The 19,080-nt window shown below is 45.2% G+C and overlaps 1 protein-coding gene across 1 annotated transcript in view; it reads left to right on the forward strand.

Moving 5' to 3' along the window:
* Positions 1-2,080: 2,080 nt before the first annotated feature.
* ABCC3 (ATP binding cassette subfamily C member 3) overlaps positions 2,081-19,080 on the forward strand; it is a 72,392-nt gene continuing 55,392 nt past the window's right edge. The window contains exons 1-2 of the mRNA XM_035104353.2: positions 2,081-2,396; positions 17,120-17,296. Of these exons, the coding sequence (XP_034960244.2) occupies positions 2,367-2,396; positions 17,120-17,296 (207 nt within the window). The 5' untranslated portion in view covers positions 2,081-2,366. The remainder of the gene's footprint in view (positions 2,397-17,119; positions 17,297-19,080) is intronic.

Here is a 19,080-nt window from a genome sequence, read left to right on the forward strand (position 1 = left end):
TCAGAGTTATCGTCAGATTGTTGCTCCTCGCACACAGTCTCAAAATCAAAAGTCTCAAAATCCAAATTGTCCTCCAAATCCTGAACTTGGACCTCGGTCTCCACAAATGATACATTAGGATGCTGCCGTTCCTTGTAGATATCCTCCCATATTTGTAAATAGTTCAGCACAGCCTCCTGGAAGGCTCGAGAATACTTTGTTTTCATACTTCTCTTAACCGCAGACAGACAGGAGATAGGGGACAAAGGGTGCTGGAAAATTCCTTTCTGTTACACAGTCGGCTCCATCTTGGCTGTTCTTCTCCTTTGTCTTTAACTCCATCACAAATCAAGTCCAAAATCCAGCTTGAATGCTTCTACCTCATCTTCAATCAAGTTTTACCATTCACCACAATATAATAGATTTTCTTAGTCTTTTAACAGCTTGACAGCTTTTGACAGCTGCCAAAGCACTTTCCCCCTTAACAATGCTGTACCTCAAGGGGTGCCGGCCTCGGGAGCTGAGAAGGGTTAGAAAAGTCTCTCTTTCTCTCGGGTCCACAATCCAAAAACTTTTTTCCCTTTCGGCTTGAGATTATTTAAAGCGCCTCCCAATTGGCCATTAGGAAGAGATCGACTTCCGTTTTTTAAAATCTCTCCTATTTTTCAAATTAATATTTTTAGAGTCCAAATGGAGATTTCACTTACTTTGTAGAAATCTTTTATTTTCTTTGGAAGAATCCGCCGCTTGCAGGCTAAGGACTCGGAGCTTCGCTTCAAGGAGGTAAGATTGTTCCCAAAATGGTTCCCGTGACTCCACTCCGCTGGCTCTCGATCGCTCTACTGAGCTCTCGGGCAGCGGAGGAATCGCGTCCGGAGCAGCAGCTGGGCAGCTATGCCACCGGGACGCCCTACCTGGTGTTTTTTCGGGAAGTCCGCTCGCTCTGCGGACTTCCCCTCCCCCTCCGTGATGCCAGGAACTTGGAGCACGAAGTCCCTGCGTCCTAATCGGCCAGCGCGACGGACCGGAAGTCAGAAGAGGCATAACTGTGAGGGGGCCTGGCTGTGACTATCATGAGGGGGCTCTGCGCTACACTATTGGCTTCAACTCCTCCAATGCTAAGCATATTTGGGGATAAGCAGTGTGTTTTGTTGTAGGAAGAGATAAAAATGAACATGGTGTGTTGCACGCCACCCCAATCTCAAGTAGTCTCAACCCTCCAGGGGTTCGAGGGTTCGGTTTCCTTGAAATGAAGGAAAGCAGAGCCTGTGGTGTCTGTATAATATTTGGTTTATTTACACACACAAACAACCTGAGCCTACTATGAAGGGGCACACAGCATTAACAGCCTAGAAGGTATTGCTTCTCCCATAGCCAAAGCCTTGGATTCAAGCAGAAATCAGGCATGTCTCTCACTCTCAGGCTTCTGCTGGCAGTCAGCTTCCAGTCCAGCTCGCTCTCATACACACACCTCAACTCTTGCTAATGGCCAGGGGAGGGAGTGGCATCCACCCATTTGCCCTCTGGCACAAAGCCGCTTCCTTTGTTATACTAACAAAGGAAACTTACAGCCCATTAACTCACTCTCAAATTTGCCTGGCTCCTTCGCCAAGGGAAGCCCCCCCCCCAAAAAAAACCCACTTCACAATACTGTATAACCAAGTACATGCCCAGCCAGCTGTCCCCTAACTATAAACTGCTTTTAAAAAAGGATGCTGTGGCAGCCAACACCAGGTTTGGTGGGTCCTGGCAGGATGCCCATGTTGTCCCAGGTGTTGAGAAGGGGCCTGTTCGCAGCTATCCATATCACCTGGCACTCTCTTTCTGGGTGGTCATTCGGGGGATAGGTGGTCCTTGGACCTTTCCCCCTCCCCCTCCCCCGCTCGAGGTCCAGCCCTAAATGCCCCACTGCAGAGAGGGAGAAGGTGGTGTTGCTGTGTACCACGGAGCACCGCCCAGCCACCCAAGACGGCCCAAGTCTCCCAGCAGCTGGTCGGGCTTATCCATGGCCCTCGCTCCCCTGATACGTCGAGGCCCGCCCGATCATCCACCGACCCACCGCCATCCTACGGCGCGCGCGCGCTCTCTCTCTCTCTCCCTCTCTCCCTCCCTTCCAGACGCGGGCCTTGCCCGAGCTGGCCCGCAGAAAGGGAAGTTTAGTAAGACCGCGGCGCAGCAGGAAAAGACCCCCCAGCCTTGTCGCGGCTCAGCCTGGCGCCGGCACTGCCTGGGCGAGCCCTTCCCCGCCCACCTTCCCGTGCGAGGCAAACATCCGCCCTAGCGTGGCGGAAGGGAAGCACAGAAGGAGCCAGGAGCCGCTCAGAAAGAAGCGGAGGCAGCGTGGCGAAAGGGACAGTCGCCAGACTGCTCTGGCCGGCCGCTGCACCATGGACGCCTTCTGCGGATCCACTTTCTGGGTAAGTAAGCATTCATCGTCCCCGCCGCCGCCGCCGCCCAATCCGTGATCACCCGGTGGCCCTCGGAGGCCAGCGCATCCCCCTAGTTTTCCTCCAAATAAATAAGGAAGTCAGGGGATGGGGAGTTTCCTCTCATCTACCTTCAGAGCATGTCTGCTGTTTCAAGAAAGGACGGTCATTTAATGAAACACAGGCGCGGACATCGGGCATCGCCAGGCTGCAACTTTCGGGCACTTAAGTGAACTTTAATGGGATGAGACATGGAAAGGTCGGGAGGAGGGGAGCCTAAGTTTCTGCATGCGGAACTCTCCTCCTGCCAATGGGTTCTTATTTTTGATGGGGGTAGATTGCCTCCAGAGTCTGGGGTGGAGAAAGGCACCCGAAAAGAGGGAGAAAGAGTTAAGAGTTGTGTGTGGACCACAGCAGCATGACGCGGGGATGCAGACTCCTCAGAGGGGGAGAGCGGGGTTGCCGAGGGCGAGATGGGATGTGTGTTAGCAGACCTGGCTGGAGGCGCAGCCTTGCCGTAAATGAGCACAGTCACGCTTACGCGTGGAACCCTAACCTCGCAACTTGGAAGGCGGGAACTCGCGGAGATGACTTGCCTCACGCATCCCAAAACTTCCAAGTAAAATATAATGGGGTTACGAAAAGAAAAGGGGGGAATCATCTTTCTCAGTTCTCAGCGTATTAACAAACAAGCGTGGACCCGAAATGAAATGTTGCAATTCATCCCCCAAAGGCGCGCTCCTCCCTTGTCTTTCGAGACAGATGGATGCCAACAGTCCCTGTATATTGCGGATCGGGGGTCGGGAAATGAAGGAATTAACGCAAAACAAAAATTTGCCGGAGGCAGGTTCAAACCCATGAATGGCACGTGGTGGCATATTTCTGCCGGGTTAAAAACTAGCATTACTGCTCACACAGCTGCGCGTGCGTTCATTCCCACTGGAATCGATGAAGCAAAGTACTTGGGAACGTGTTCAGCGCTCAGACACGTTGCTGGCATACTGTTGCATTTTCATAGGAAGAAAACCTCTTTCCTACTGACTTCTAAGGGCAGGTGAGGCTGCTCCTTGCCTGGTGCTGCAAACCTGACTAGACAGGTATTTTTTCAATCCCTTAACTGCCACACCATTGTAATGCTGGGCAACCAATACACAAACTTGAGCAAGGCAATTGCTGGAGGCAGTTAGAGCATGTGGCTGTTTCTTCAAAGTTGGAGTCTTACTCATTCCAGCCCTGGAGAATATCTCTGCCCACTAGATGTATGTTGATACCTGGGTCCTGCTTTTTTTGGGGGGGGGGGGAACCAAACATATTGTTATACAGCTGTTTATTGTGCAGCAATTCATTGTTCCCTCCACAGAAATGGAAGTATCACAAGCTGCATTCCTAGACCTATGTACCTGGTTAGAAGCACCATTGTGTTCAATGGGCTTTTACCTTTGAGCAGACATGCAGACTCACTCTGTCAGATACATTGTGCCCCAGAGGAATGAAATGGGGATTGACACAAATTACAAAACTGAGTAAGGCTGAGCATTTTTCAGGAGAAGAGAATCTTCTTGTGTAATATGAGCACCTTTGTCCAAAATTTAAATGCTTTGTTATATAGTCCCATTGAGTTCAATGGGAGTTTTGCCCTAATTAGCATATTTTGGTCCATAGCCTAAAACTTCTGTGTTGTAGAAATGGTTATCTGTGGAAATATATACATGTACATTCATGTATATTTTGTGTCCATGATAGGTCACTGATTTGCAGAAGCAAGTTCGTTATGTATTGCCCTGTAGGCATGCTATAAATGTGTAGCATGGATGGAGAGCCTATGGCTGTCTAGCTTATACTGGACTATAACTCCCATCATGCCATATCATTGATTATGTTGGGTGGAGCTAATGGGAGTTTGAGCAGAGCAGTATCTGGAGGGTCACTGCTGCATAGTGCTTTGTAATAAATGGTTTTACTGTATAAGGCAATATATAATGTATTGCTGGCATTGCTTACCTAGCTTTTCTCGTGGTTTCTTCAATGCTTTTGTAGTGGCTTTTTCAGATTTCGAGGTGGATACCTTCGTCATTCAAAGATTTAAATCTAGGAAAGCCTGAACAGAAAAAATTCAATGATTTTGCAATCATAATTATTTATGCAAAACAAATATGTCAGGCAATTACTATTGCAAGTGATGCTTTGCATAGGCCTAGTTCTCAGCAACTGTGGATGAGGAAGAATTCCTGTTTTCTGGACTGTACAACCAGATTACAGGTGTGGGGAAACTATACGATGGACTTGTTCCCTTAGGCACAACAAAAAATAAGCATGTCAAACCCAGGCCCTCCCAATGAGCGTTTGGAGAGCCAGTGTGGTGTAGTGGTTAAGAGTGGTAGACTCATAATCTGGGGAACCGGGTTCGGGTTCGGGTCTCTGCTGCTCCACATGCAGCTGCTGGGTGACCTTGGGCTAGTCACACTTCTCTGAAGTCTCTCAGCCTCACTCACCTCACAGAGTGTTTGTTGTGGGGGAGGAAGGGAAAGGAGAATGTTAGCCACTACCTTCAGGTAGTGATAAAGCGGGATATCAAATCCAAACTCTTATTCCACTCCACAGCGTAATAGCAGGGAAGGGGAAGAAGAAGAATAAATGGATTATATTCAGGAGCACTATTAGAGGTGGGAGCACCTTGTTTTCCGAAGGCTAATAGTAACTCTGGGGGTTTACTGTTAGATATATTGGGGAAACAGCACTGAGGAAAGGCATTACCCCTTTCCAGAGATAATGCTCCAGTTATAATTGGAACCATCAGTGGCTGCTTTAATTTGAAAATAAAATATTGGGATTTATTATCATGGATCTTGTATAGTTTGTCTCTCCAGTTGGTTTCTGAGTTGATTAGAACTCTTTCCGCCCCCACCCCAGTCTTTCATGTTGGGGGGGGGGGGAGCTGTTCAGCTGCGGCTCTCCATTGCCTCCAATGGAAGTGTTTCAATGCATTGATGTAGGTGTAACATGATATCAGTACAAGGGGCGGCTCCAATCCTGTGTATTGCAGGTTTGGTGGCAAACCATACTCCAATACACCAAATTCAACCAGTCCTTTCCTTCTTGCTGGAACACAGCCCTTCTGAAAGTCAGCTGTTGCCCATGCAAACCACCTTTACCACAATGCGTAAATTCATTATGTCACCGCGTTTCTTTGTGTCTGGTGGTTCAAAGAGACTTTGTAGCTACTGTCTTCTCCCTAGCAGAAGTTTAACACAAAGATAAGTCCATTCTGTTAGCCACTTAACAGAATACTCTTGGAGTCTTACGCATGTGCTCTGTGAATTTGCAGTATGCTGCCTCACCTTTTAACAGATACGTATGTGCTTCTCACTGTGTGCTGTGCTGTTGAGTGGTTCATGTTTCTTATTAAGAGGCTTCTTTGGGTATCCATAGTAAAACAAAACCAAAACATTTTAGTTTCATTTCCAGTGTTGGTTTGGAGGAAAATCCTCAGCCTTCTTAAAGAGTAACCACTCTGCTCGGACCACTCCTAAGATTTAGTTACAGTGGTACCTTTGTTTACGAACTTACTCCGTTCCGGAAGTCCATTTTTAAACCGAAACTGTTCTTAAACCAAGGTGCACTTTCCCTAATGAGGCCTCCCGCCGCCGGTTCCCTTCAACTGTTCGGATTCCGTTATTAGACTGAGGTAAAGTTCTCAAACCAAGACACTATTTCTGGTTTTGCGGAGTTTGTAAACCAATTCTTTCTTAAACCAGACTGTTCTTAAACCGAGGTGCCACTGTACTTACTATCATTTTTATCTCTCACTTCCTAAAGGTGATGGACAAGGTTCCCCCATGCACTTTTACCCTTAAAATAAAACAGTGAGGTAGATTAGGCCTAGCAATAGTGACTGATTTAGGTCATCCAGTGAGCTTCACGGCTGTGTAGAGATTCGAACCTAGTTCTTTCCTGTCTTAGTTCAACACTCAGAAGAACAACACCACCACTCTGGTTCCAAAGCTAGATAGTAAGCTGCTGGCTAAAGGGAGTGTCTTAAAAAGAAGAAACTATTTTTTCAAAAAGAACATAAGAACAATCCCTTTTACCTTTACCCCTGTTTAGGGAGTGTCTTGATCTGCGGCGTTGTACTTCGTGTTGACACTGACAGCCACATTATTGTTTTGTTTAATGCACATAAAAGTTTCTTATGGCAATAGTATTCTGCTGGCTAGTGGGAGCTAGCCTCATATTGGGCTCAACAGTTTTGTGCAAGCTTTAAACGCTTTCTCGGTTTTAGTATCTCAAACTGGAAAGCAATGGAGCCAGTAACACAAAAAGTAGATTCTGCAAAGGCTGTTCTGTCTAGAAATAGAAGGGAAGCTCTCCCCTCTTTGTATCTGCTTAATAAAAACCCCTCTTAGAATCAGAATCATAGAGTTGGGAGGGACCCCAAGGATACTCTAGTCCAACCTCTGAAATGCAGGAATCTCAACTACCGGTAAAGCACCCATGACAGATGGCTACCCAACCCCTGCTTATAAAAATCCCCAGTGAAGGAGAATCCACCACCTCTCATGGGAATCTGTTCAACTATTGAACAGCTCTTACTGTCAGATAGGTATTTCTGAAGTTTAGTACAGTAGGAGTTTCTTTTCTTGTAACTCGAACCCACTGGTTCGGGTCCTAGCCCCCGGAGCAGGAGAAAAGAAACTTGCTCCACCTTCCATGTGACAGCCCTTTATAGATAGTTGAAGATGGCTATCATATCTACTCTCAGTCTCCTCTTTCCCAAGCTAAACATACTTTGTTTCCAGACACTTGACCATCTTGGTTGCCCTCCTGTTCACATGTTCCAGCTTATCAACGTCCTTCTTAAATTGTGGCACCCAGAACTGGACACAGTATTCCAGGTGTGGTCTGACCAGGGCAGAATAGAGTGGAACTATTGCTTTCCTTCATCAGGACACTATACCTCTGTTGATGTAGCCTAGAATTGCATTATCTTTTTTGCTGCTGCATTACACTTGACTCATGTTAAGCTTGTGGTCTACTAAGGCCCCGAGATGCTTTTCACATGTACTGCTGGCAAGCCAGGTTTACCCCATCTTACATTTCTTCCTGCCCAGGTGCAGAACCTTGCATTTGTCCCTATTGGAATTCATTTTGTTGGTTTTGACTCATTCTCCAATCTGTTAAGGTCAAATTGAATCCTAATTGTGTCTTCTGCAGCATTAGCAGCCCTTCCCAGTTTAGTGGCATCTGCAGATTGGCTGAGCATCATCTCAATACCTTCACCCAAGTCATTTATAAAGACGTTGAACAAACAACAGGCACAGGAGAGAACCCTGTAGCACCCCACTTGTCACTTTCCCCCCAGAATGATGATGAACAATTAGTGAGCACTCTTTGTGTTCAGTCATCAAGAGCTAAAGAAGTAGTACAGAGAGTGTATGTTTGTAATGACATCACAATATAATGCAAGCAAAACAAACACCAGAGCTGAACCCCTATTGATGTGAGTGGAAAGCGGTGGAGTCCCCTACTGGACATCTCTTTCACAGCAATATTAGATTTAAACTAAATTTCCTGATTAATTTAGAAATTTTCATCCTGGAAAAGTACCTAAAATAGCAAAGGTGTTAGTCAATAGGAAGAACTTTCCCCATAAACACTGTTGCCAAGAACTGCATACAGAACAACCTGGAAATTATGTACCCAACATTTATTAGGTGCATCCTAGTTTTTAAATACATTGTTGATCATCCCAAGAGAAAGGATTGCTTAACACTTCAGGAATCCTGTGAGGTAAGGAAGTTCTAGATGAAATGACTGGCTTCTGTGAAAGTTAATTTACAAGCAGCCTTCTAATCAAAACAGCAAGTGCCTCTTCTTGTTTGGTAAATCCACAAGCTAGTCTACCTGCCACCCCCAGAGTGGACCGTTTTTCTAGGCCTGATCTATAGTTGCCTTTCTCTTTCAAGAAAGGTGCTGCTTCTGTTCTGCAAAGTGATGCTTGGAGATGCTGATGCAAATATTCTACATAGGGTGCAGTTAGAAGCAGGGTTAGATGTAAAGAAGCAGTTTTCTGAACATTGAGTTGCTTATCACATGGGCTGCGTACAATACAGACTATACCATTTGAAGCACATTTCCCCTTCAGATAATTTTGGGGCCTTTAGTTTTACCCCTCAGAGAGTTACAATTCCTAGCAGCCCTTAACAAACTACAGTGAACAGAATCCTTAGAGGAGTGGGGGTATGTGCTTTAAAGGTACTGTATATACACAGCCTAGGGGAAGAATTCAGTGCACTGCTATAGAAATCATTCCATCAACACCTGCTTTTCAACTTGCCAGATGGAAGAATCCCCTCTCCTCCCTCCGCATGTTGTTCTGGGGGTTCTCACAACACACACACATCCCGAGCCAATTATGGGGGTGCAGGGGACACAGAGGAAAGAGAAGGGGGAAAGCCCCATTGCACAAGCAGAAATATTTGTGCAGGGCTTCTACTGACAGAACTCATTAATTGAATGTTTGGCTGAAATTTACTTCCCTGCAATTTTCCATCCCTTGGTCCTGCCCTCTGGAGAAACAGGTAATATCTTCTATGTAACACCCCTTCAGGCATTCAAAGGTGACCGTCATGCCTCCCCTTAACCTTCTCTTCTTCAGGCTGAACACCCCCAGCTCTTTCAACCATTCCTCATAGGGCTGGGTTTCCAAAAGCCCTCGCCACCCTAGCTGCCTTCTGTGGACATGCTCCAGAATATATGTCCATGCAGTACGTACTGGCATATCTGACCATAAATACAAATCAAGTAGCCAGAAATGTTTGTTTGTTTTTTAAAAAATGAAACCACAACTTAAAACAGGAGAACTTTTAGAAGCTAAAGGACACCAATCAATCCTGGAGTTTGAGCAATGAACTGTGGGAAGAGAAAAAAGAGGTGTTGCAAGGTTATACCAGAACCAGCAAAACTCTGCTTGGGCAATAGCGAAAAGCAGTAAAGGAAAACAACAGAGCTTCATCCCCACATCAATAATTTGGTACCAACATGTTGTATAAAGTAACTTTAATGAGGATGAGGTATGTTGAAACTTCCTCTGCATCCTGAATAGGCTTTTGCATTTCTGTACTGTTGTGGATTTGCTAGTCATGTTGGCTCGATCATTTGGGGAAATAGCAAAACTACCTCCAACACAGTCCTTAGTTTGTTGCAAGACCAGTTCCACACCCTATCTACATCACTGCCTAACCATTTTGATGGGAAATTTACATCAGATCAGAATACATTTATATAATGAATGAGATTAACTGTATATACTGTAATTATGTTCTTCTTCCCACCCCCCACTGCAGTAGTGTATAGTGTTGCTATCTTCTGTGGTCGATGTTTCAGGCATCTTGGGCAGACTCTTTTGGAGCACATTCAGAATGCATTTCTCAGGCAGAAATTGTGCACCCATGCTGCTAGTTGCCATGGGGGTGTAGGAGGAAGATGTTTGATCCAATTTTTTTGCACCTGACACTCCCAGTCTTGTTTGCGTATCAAAATGGAGTTCCTAACTGGATTGTGCTCTTCTCCAGCTTTTGTGCATAAAAAGTCTGTACAAAAAAGTCTTCAACGAAAGCTAAATCTTGTAAGTGAGTAACACCTACAGATCTTCTTGCTTTGCATGGAGCCACCTGTGCTGTGGCCTCAGCTGACCATGTGGCCTGTGCAAGGAAGGGGTGGAGGAAATAACTGATCAGTTAACTTCTTTGGAACTGTATAGCCTCAGTACCCTTTTAGGCCATAAATGAGTTGTTTATTACTTATAAAAAATCTCTTGGGAGGATCCAGGGCAGAAACTTGGCCTCGTGCAATCTAATTATCTTAAGATTTTTTTATTTTATTTTTCATTTGCTTTGGGGCTCACTTCAAATTCCTGAGATGACTAACCACACTGTGTGGGCAATTCTTACATCACATCACTTTAATATATATAAATACACAAGGAGAGTATTGAACTTAGCAATGCTTATATGAAGTGTTTTGCCTGCCAAAAATTACTGCTGAAAATGCTTTGGGACGCATTACTTTGCAGAAGGCCTCTCTCCCACAGGTTATTTCGACGTTTACACTGTGCATTCTACACACACTCACGCACCTCTTTTGTTCCTCCATTCAGGCAAGTGGGAGGGGAGGGATTATCAGAGTTCAAGAACTTGTTCCAGCAAGGTAAAAGCACACAAGGAGGGTGTGGAGCAAGGCCCGTGGGTGGCCCTGAGGGAGGAGGAGCGTGGTATCGAGAGTCCCAGAGGCAAAACAGAGAGGGCTGGAATTTGGTCCCTGGGCGTGAGATTTCGCACTGTGGTCCAGGCAGAGGATTCCTCCCCCTACCCTTTATCAAGTGCTGTTAACTGTAGCCTTTTAACATAGCTGCCAAGTCTCCCGCTGAAAAATGCGGGATCAGCAGCGGCGCGGCACCGGAAGTCGCTTCTACACATGACACGCATAGAGGCGACTTCCGGTGCTGCTCTGCCCATGCCTGGGCACCGGAAATTGGGCAGAGCGGCACCAGAAGTTGCTTCTACGCATGTCCAGGCACCCGAAATGGAGCCTCCCTGGCAGGTAGGAAATCCAGGGGATTTCCGGGATTTTTTCCTATTCGGGATAACAGCGGGAAACGGATTAAAATCCAGGGGTTTCCCGCGAAAAACGGGAGACTTGGCAGCTATGCTTTTAATCAGCATTGAGGATGCTGAGTCAGCATCCAGAACAACCAGCTTATTGGCTATTATATCAAAACACAGTAGGGAATAAAATATTTTCTAGCTGGGTTGCTTTATGTCCCTTATTGCAGAATAAATCTTATTTTTAAGCCATAATTTCTTAATGCTTTTTGTTTGAGAAACCTTGTTCTATAGCACTAGAAATATGTGTGACAGCAACAGAGTTACATGCAATTAAGTAAATAATAATAATAATAATATCCTGTAGGTTGGAGTGCCTATCCATGTGCCATGGCCTGATGTTAAAATCCAAGTTAGGGTTTATGGCATGCCAATTACAGTCCTACGTAAATTAGTCAAACTCTGTTAGATGAATCAGATTTACAATTGAACATATTTGCAGTGTTTGTGCAGAGTAGATCCTCATTGCAATTGTGTTGTTCGAACCTCTAACATATTTATTTTTTTACTCCTTTCAAATGCTCTTTGTAAGATTGGGTGTACAATTTGATTAACGTTGTCAGCACTTGGAACGAATGTTTCAAAGGCTGTTCAAGCCACTTGAGTTACACTAAATGGTCTGTGGTTTTTGGATACTGCATTGGCACATAATTCACCACCCACTGGTTGTGATGTTGGCAAGGCAAAGAAAATCCATCTGTCTGGCTTGATCACTCTTATCACCTGCCAGGTGGGCTGATCATCCAAGCAGTATTGATGCTTCTTGCCAATGGTTTTCTTGGAGCACAACAACCTCTCTTATTGCTAATGAGCAGGCCTGTATGATGGAGATGACAGGGGAATTATAGAAACAGAAGGTGCCTATTTTGTGCTGGCTTAACCCAACGTTTCTTAGCCCAAAATTGAAAAGAGGCTACTTCATGGCCCCAGGTTTCTTACATTTCTATACCAGTTTGATCATTCAATCCAGTGAGTTAAATAGGAAACAATGGGATAGATTTATTTTGCCCATCAAGTACAAGTAGGCAATGGGACATTTCAGACATGGCAAGATCTCTAGAGCACTAGCAATGGAGAGAAGTAAATGGACTGACTTTCCATACATTAAGTTTATTTAACTTCTGCCTCCATCCCTCAATAAACTGCCCAAATCCAGCAAGTGAAATCTATCACATACAGTACTGCCAGTGGAGGTGAATGTGCATCTACATACACATCTCAGCTGTGTTGTGTTTCTCAGTCAATGTCTTTTTGAATTGGCTGGATGCATCCTTTTATGTGAATGAAGATGTGCATCCACATTCAAGGGCACCATTTGTTGCTTTTTCTATTATTCAGGAGTAAGACGCTCAAGTTTGTGTTGGCCTCTCAGTTCCAGGTTTTCCTGGATGAGGCAGCTATCTAGATCTCTTTTAGCTCAGCTTCATGTTTGGTTGTGGGACGGAGACAGCCTTGGTCCCCCCGGTGGGTGATCTATGGCAGGAACTAGACTGTCAAGTCCATTCCTGTTGGTTATGCTGGACATCTCAATGGCTTTCAGTACCATTTCTTGGACTACCTGGATGGGGTGATTCTAAAGGGGCAGTGTCTTGTTCTGCTCCCAAACCTTCCTGGAAGGTGATGCTGGAAAATACCAGTTTGACATAGGGCTATTGACCTGTGGCACTCCTCCTGGTTCCAGCTTCTCCCTTATGCTGCTGAACATCTACATGAAACTATCGAGAGAGATCATCAGGAGAAAAAGAGTGTGGAGTCACCAGTATGTGGCTGACACCAATCTCTATTTCTTCATTCTATCAAATTCCAAGGAGGTTGTTGAGATGCTGGACCGTTGGTTGGGGACAGTAATGTGCTGGATGACGGCAAGCAAATTGGCACTTCATCCAAACAAGATGGCAAGAACTACTGATTTGGGGATAGAATTCCAACCTGTTTGAGATGGGATAGCAAACCCCTTCAAAACTCAGGTTCAGTTTGGGAGGGTGCTTTTGGATCTGACCTTGAACCTGGAATCCCAGGTGATGGGTGCGTCCAAGAGTGCTTTTGTCCAACTTAGTTGGTGGTGATTATTATCAACAATTTATTGTTGTTGACAAGCACAGTTCAATCAGAACAAACATACAGAATTGCTAAGTGTCATCAGTTTTGTCAACGGCAGGGTTTTGTTTTTGTTTTAGGACAAGTGACTAGTCTCCATTGTCATTCATAGCTTTCTTTCCAAGTGAGGGAAGCTGAAGAGTGAATCATAGAATCATAGAATCATAGAGTTGGAAGAGACCACAAGGGCCATCCAGTCCAACCCCCTGCCAAGCAGGAAACACCATCAAAGCATTCCTGACAGATGGCTGTCAAGCCTCTGCTTAAAGACCTCCAAAGAAGGAGACTCCACCACACTCCTTGGCAGCAAATTCCACTGCCGAACAGCTCTTACTGTCAGGAAGTTCTTCCTAATGTTTAGGTGGAATTTTCTTTCTTGTAGTTTGAATCCGTTGCTCCGTGTCCGCTTCTCTGGAGCAGCAGAAAACAATCTTTCTCCCTCCTCTATATGACATCCTTTTATATATTTGAACATGGCTATCATATCACCCCTTAACCTTCTCTTCTCCAGGCTAAACATACCCAGCTCCCTAAGCCGTTCCTCATAAGGCATCGTTTCCAGGCCTTTGACCATTTTGGTTGCCCTCTTCTGGACACGTTCCAGCTTGTCAATATCCTTCTTGAACTGTGGTGCCCAGAACTGGACACAGTACTCCAGGTGAGGTCTGACCAGAGCAGAATACAGTGGTACTATTACTTCCCTTGATCTAGATGCTATACTCCTATTGATGCAGCCCAGAATTGCATTGGCTTTTTTAGCTGCTGCATCACACTGCTGACTCATGTCAAGTTTGTGGTCAACCAAGACTCCTAGATCCTTTTCACATGTACTGCTCTCAAGCCAGGTGTCTCCCATCCTATATTTGTGCCTTTCATTTTTTTTGCCCAAGTGTAGTGTGAAGTGGGTATTTCAGTTTTCCCACAAGCACTTCCTTGTGCTTGGGGATTGAGTGCATGCAGCTATACACTGGAAGCCTTTGCCACACGGTCTTCATGGGCTTCCAGTTCTGTGGTTGGGTGTGGGTTTTTTTCCAAAATAATAGGAAACACTGTGTCGTTAACTTCTTCTCTATGATACGAAGCATATATGTACAAACTGGACATGTACCTATGTACATCCTACGTACACGTGTGTGTGTGTGTGCGCGCACGCGCGTGCACGCACGCACGCACGCACACACACACACAGTATTTTAGAAAAGACTGAGCTTGTTGTTGCAGCAACCCAACTGTTCTTTACCACCCACCTCTGCCTTCAGTAAGTAAGGCTGTGACAATGCCATTTCAGGCATTAAGGTATAATGTTCTTATCTGTGACCTGGTTTTATTTGCATGCCCAAGTTTCTGAAGGAAATGAGTCAGGCGGTTGGCACTTAGAAATCAATGGAGCATGTGTGGGCAAAATAAGAATGAAGGGCAAACTGCCTTTTCAGGGTCTTGCTGCAAAATGTGTGAGTGCTTCCCAAAATTATTACCTAGCGGAGGTTTAGCATTGATTTTTAGGAATGCCAAGAGACTAATGTGTATAATTGACTCACAGGTGTGCACTAAGTGTGGTTAGCAGCTTGTTTACTGTGAAATGTCATTGCAAGCCTTGACTACTGCCCCCCTGTTAAGAGAAAAATCTTGCATTGCATTTTTGCCATGTTTCCACATTGCACACACCCTAAAATGTAATGTTTGGTGTTCTAAAGCACATGACTAAAATATGTGTGATATGTAATGTGTTGCAGGGATCTCCCAGTTGACCCTGGTTCCTAGTTGTATTTGCTATATATGAAACATGTGTTTTCCAGCATAGTATGTGAAGCAGCCCTTAGTCTACTGGTATATTTTGCATTTCTTCTCTTCCTACCCTTATTAGCTTCAATCAGGGGCATGCAGGCAGACTATGATTGAAATGCTTCCGAACAGGTCACTAAGCCCATCTTGCATGCACTAAGTCCCATGCGTGCGTCTTTCCGCCAATTAAAAGGCATTCTGCAAAGGAGGTTTACTTAGGGTTCTCCCAATCCAATCGGGTGATGCAGGGGGAAAAGGGTAAGAGAAGTCCCGTTTTGCTAGTAAAAGTCATTGTGCTGGCTTCTGCTAGTGAGACTGGTTAGTTGCATCCAACCCATAATGACAATATAATGGAGTATTAGTAACCTTGATTATTGTGCAAATAACATACATAAACCCTGCGTAAATATCCCAACCATTAAGATAAAGGACTGAGAACAAATTTCTTGCCGTGTTTCTGAGTCGGCTCTCTTTTTGTTTAATGAAGTTGGTGATATGGTTTTCATCTAATTTAAACTTCTTTGTCCTCTTTCGGCTTAGTAATGTAGCAGAGTATCCTTGATAGCTTTTAACAGTCACTTTAAAAAAAAATCATTGTAACACACAAGTTCACTAACAGTGGACAACCCCGCTTTTCTTCTTGCACATATCCAGCTGATATCAGAAGGATGGTTAGTCATTTTTGATCTTGTTAATTATTCCAGGAATGTTAAGTATACAGGCTTGAGGAAAGGGAATAATCTCCCTCTCTTCCTCCTCCTCATGCACCTTCATTGAGACTTCCAAAAGCTGACTTGTAGTGAACCTGTTGCATTCCTGGTATGTCACCTCCTATAGCGCATTTGAGAATCCCCCGTGATGATAGAAATGGAGACAGTGGAAGGAGCCTACACCCTGTGCAATTAGTTCCACTTGTAAGTGCAAATGGCACTGTAAACAAGGGGTGTATCTGAAGCCTGTTCTGTTCCTGTTCCTTTTTTATTTATGGTTATGAGATAGTTAAGCTAGTAGGTTTTTAATTCTTCCTCATTTGCAGAGCTGTCTTCTCATAGTTCTCTCCCTCGTGGTCAAGAGATGGGAGTCCTTACACCAATGGTAGCCGATGTGGTGTGCTTCCAAATGTTGTGCATTGCAACTCCCATCACATTTTTCCTTTGGCCACATTGGCTGGGGCAGAACAGAGATAGGAGTCCTTTTATACATGCCACTCACCCACTATAGCCACTGTCCTCATTCCTGCTCTGAGTGATGGAGTCAGAGGAAGTTGACCTCATGAGGAGGAGTTAGTTTAGTACCATGAAAAGTCAGTGGGGTGGCTAGGGTGTCAGACTAGGCCGGATGAGACTGTGGTCCAAATCCCCACTCAGCACTGGAGCTCATGGGTCGGTCACTGTCTCTCCACTTAACCTACCTCATAGGGTTGTTGTGAGGATAAAACGGAAAGTGGAAGAGCCGCATGCATCTCCTTGAAGGGAAGGTTGGATATAAATGTAATAAATGATGAAAATAAAATAAGTGCCAGAAGTTAGCATTATCTGGGGACCTTCGTAGGTCTCCTTCTCACTGTGATATCACAATATGCTCTAGATCAGGCATCCCCAAACTTCGGCCCTCCAGATGTTTTGGACTACAATTCCCATCTTCCCCGACCACTGGTCCTGCTAGCTAGGGATCATGGGAGTTGTAGGCCAAAACATCTGGAAGGCCGCAGTTTGGGGATGCCTGCTCTAGATGCTTAAGAAAGACCTTGAATAGTCTTCTACTAAGGCAAGGAAAAAATGTTTAAGGCACCCCCTCCCACCCCACAAGCTGGCTTCATATTATGGTACTTGTTAAATGGCAGAAGCAGTCAGCTGCACATGAAAGAGAATGTATGTGTGTGTAGCTAGTTCCACTCAGAGATATGAAAAGGCAGGAGGTTATCAGGTGTGTCAGGCTGAGATGAAAGAGTGTATTGTGTTGCATTAGAGAATGTGGGCTAATATGGTGAATTGTTGCATTATGATACAAGTAGGCTCAGAGGGCATTAAGTGCTCGGATATTTGGCTTTGCATTTCCTTTTGGGGGGGGGGAAACATGTCAGAGTTACTCAGCTCTTTGCTGGTTTGTGATAGAGGCTTGGAGCAGTCAATATATCCCTGTTGTATCCACTAATGCTTTCCCTATCCTTTCCAGGATCCCAACCTTACGCTGCACACTGACAACCCAGACCTGACGCCATGTTTCCAGATGACTGTTGTGGCGTGGATCCCGTGCTTCTATCTGTGGTGCATCTTGCCCTTTTATCTCCTTTATCTAAAATGCAACAACCGAGGCTACATTGTACTATCTGTGCTGAGCAGGTTTAAAACGGTAAGATACGACACACACACACACACACACTGCAAATAAGGACAGAGTTTTGTGCCAAATGAGAGAAAATGGCTAGAAAAAAACCCATAATCATGTGCCCTCCATTCAAAATGTCACGAAATAACATGATTGTGATAATCTGCAAATTAACCTTGTACTAGAATCATAGAGTTGGAAGAGACCACAAGGGCCATCCAGTCCAACCCCCAACTTATCTGTACTGTCAGATAAGTTTTTGAAGCATGGAATTTGGCTTTACGGAAAAGATAGACTTACTGCTCTGATGCAGCCTTCCTCAAACTTGGGTACCCTGATGTTCTTGAACTACAGCTCCCATCATCCCTGACCACTAGCCATGCTCGCTAGGAATGATGGGAGTTGTAGTCCAACAACATCTAGGGACCCAAAGGTGAGGAATGCAGCTTTTTTATAAAACAAAAACAAAAATCAAAAGGAACATAGGAAGCTGCCTCATACCTATCAGACTCTTGGTCCCTCTAGATGGGTACTGTTGGTGCAGGGTTTCAGTCAGGAGCATTTCCTACAGCTGCCAGGAATTGAACCTGCAAAGCATGTGCTCTGCCACTGAGCTGCAGTCCTTCCAAAAGCATGAGCAGACCCTTCCAAAGGCTCAAGAAGGAAAGTGGTTCTGGGTGGGGCTGGGAGAAAATGGGGGAAGCTTCTGCCTCTTGCATAGTTACCTAGACTCCTTATTTTCTGAGTTCTGGTCTCCCAGACTCTGCACACTTACTGGTTCTTTAGACAGCCTTCCTCCTTTCACTCAACATTCCCAAGCTCATCCGTAAGCAGGTCATGTGGTGAGGTGGAAACACCCTCCCAACCTGGTATCACTGGCACTTACCTGGATGGGGTAGCATAGCAGCAAAGTCAGGGCTGCACACATATACCAGTGGGAGCACTGCATTGGCAGCAGTGCTTCCCTCCCCACTGCACTCTCACTGACCTGACCTTGCTGCCGCTGCCTAACCCCATCCCGGCTGTTGTCGGGAGGGTAGCTCTGCTACACTGCACACTCCGCTACTGCATTTCATCACTCTGTGCAGCTATCCATTTTTGCTGCTAAAGATCTTTTCCCACTTTTGGAAGCAATCGTTTGGATGATTAAATGGCGGGCATGCATTTTTTAATTGGATTTTAATCTCAGCTATCCTCGGGGTGGGGTGGGGAGTTCTGTTTTGGTGGCATTGTTGCTAATAATTAAGAAAATCTCTTGACCCTTTTGTTTTCCGCTGAGTTTCACGTGATTTGACAGGGTTATAAATTCAAGAGAGGGAGGAATCCATTCAATTTATTAGATGGATACAGCCCATCACTTATTGAAGTCAACAGCCAAATCTCTGTAGATTTTTAAAGCTGTTCTGAAACAACGTGCTTCTAGCTCACAGCAAATTTAACATCTCATGACTTCTCTTAAGCAATCCACAAAGAGCACCATCTGACCATGTTGATTTTCAGCAGGTGATATTTGAACATTGTGAACACGTGAAACCCCTGTGCTTCCATTCACTTGGAGTTTGGATTGGAGTTTGGATTTGATATCCCGCTTTATCACTACCCGAAGGAGTCTCAAAGCGGCTAACAATCTCCTTTCCCCTCCTCCCCCACAACAGACACCCTGTGAGGTGGGTGGGGCTGAGAGACTTCAAAGAAGTGTGACTAGCCCAAGGTCACCCAGCAGCTGCATGTGGAGGAGCGGAGACACGAACCCGGTTCCCCAGATTACGAGTCTACCGCTCTTAACCACTACACCACACTGGCTCTGG

Source organism: Zootoca vivipara, chromosome 2 (genome assembly GCF_963506605.1).
Source record: "Zootoca vivipara chromosome 2, rZooViv1.1, whole genome shotgun sequence".
NCBI classification, from domain to species: domain Eukaryota; kingdom Metazoa; phylum Chordata; class Lepidosauria; order Squamata; family Lacertidae; genus Zootoca; species Zootoca vivipara.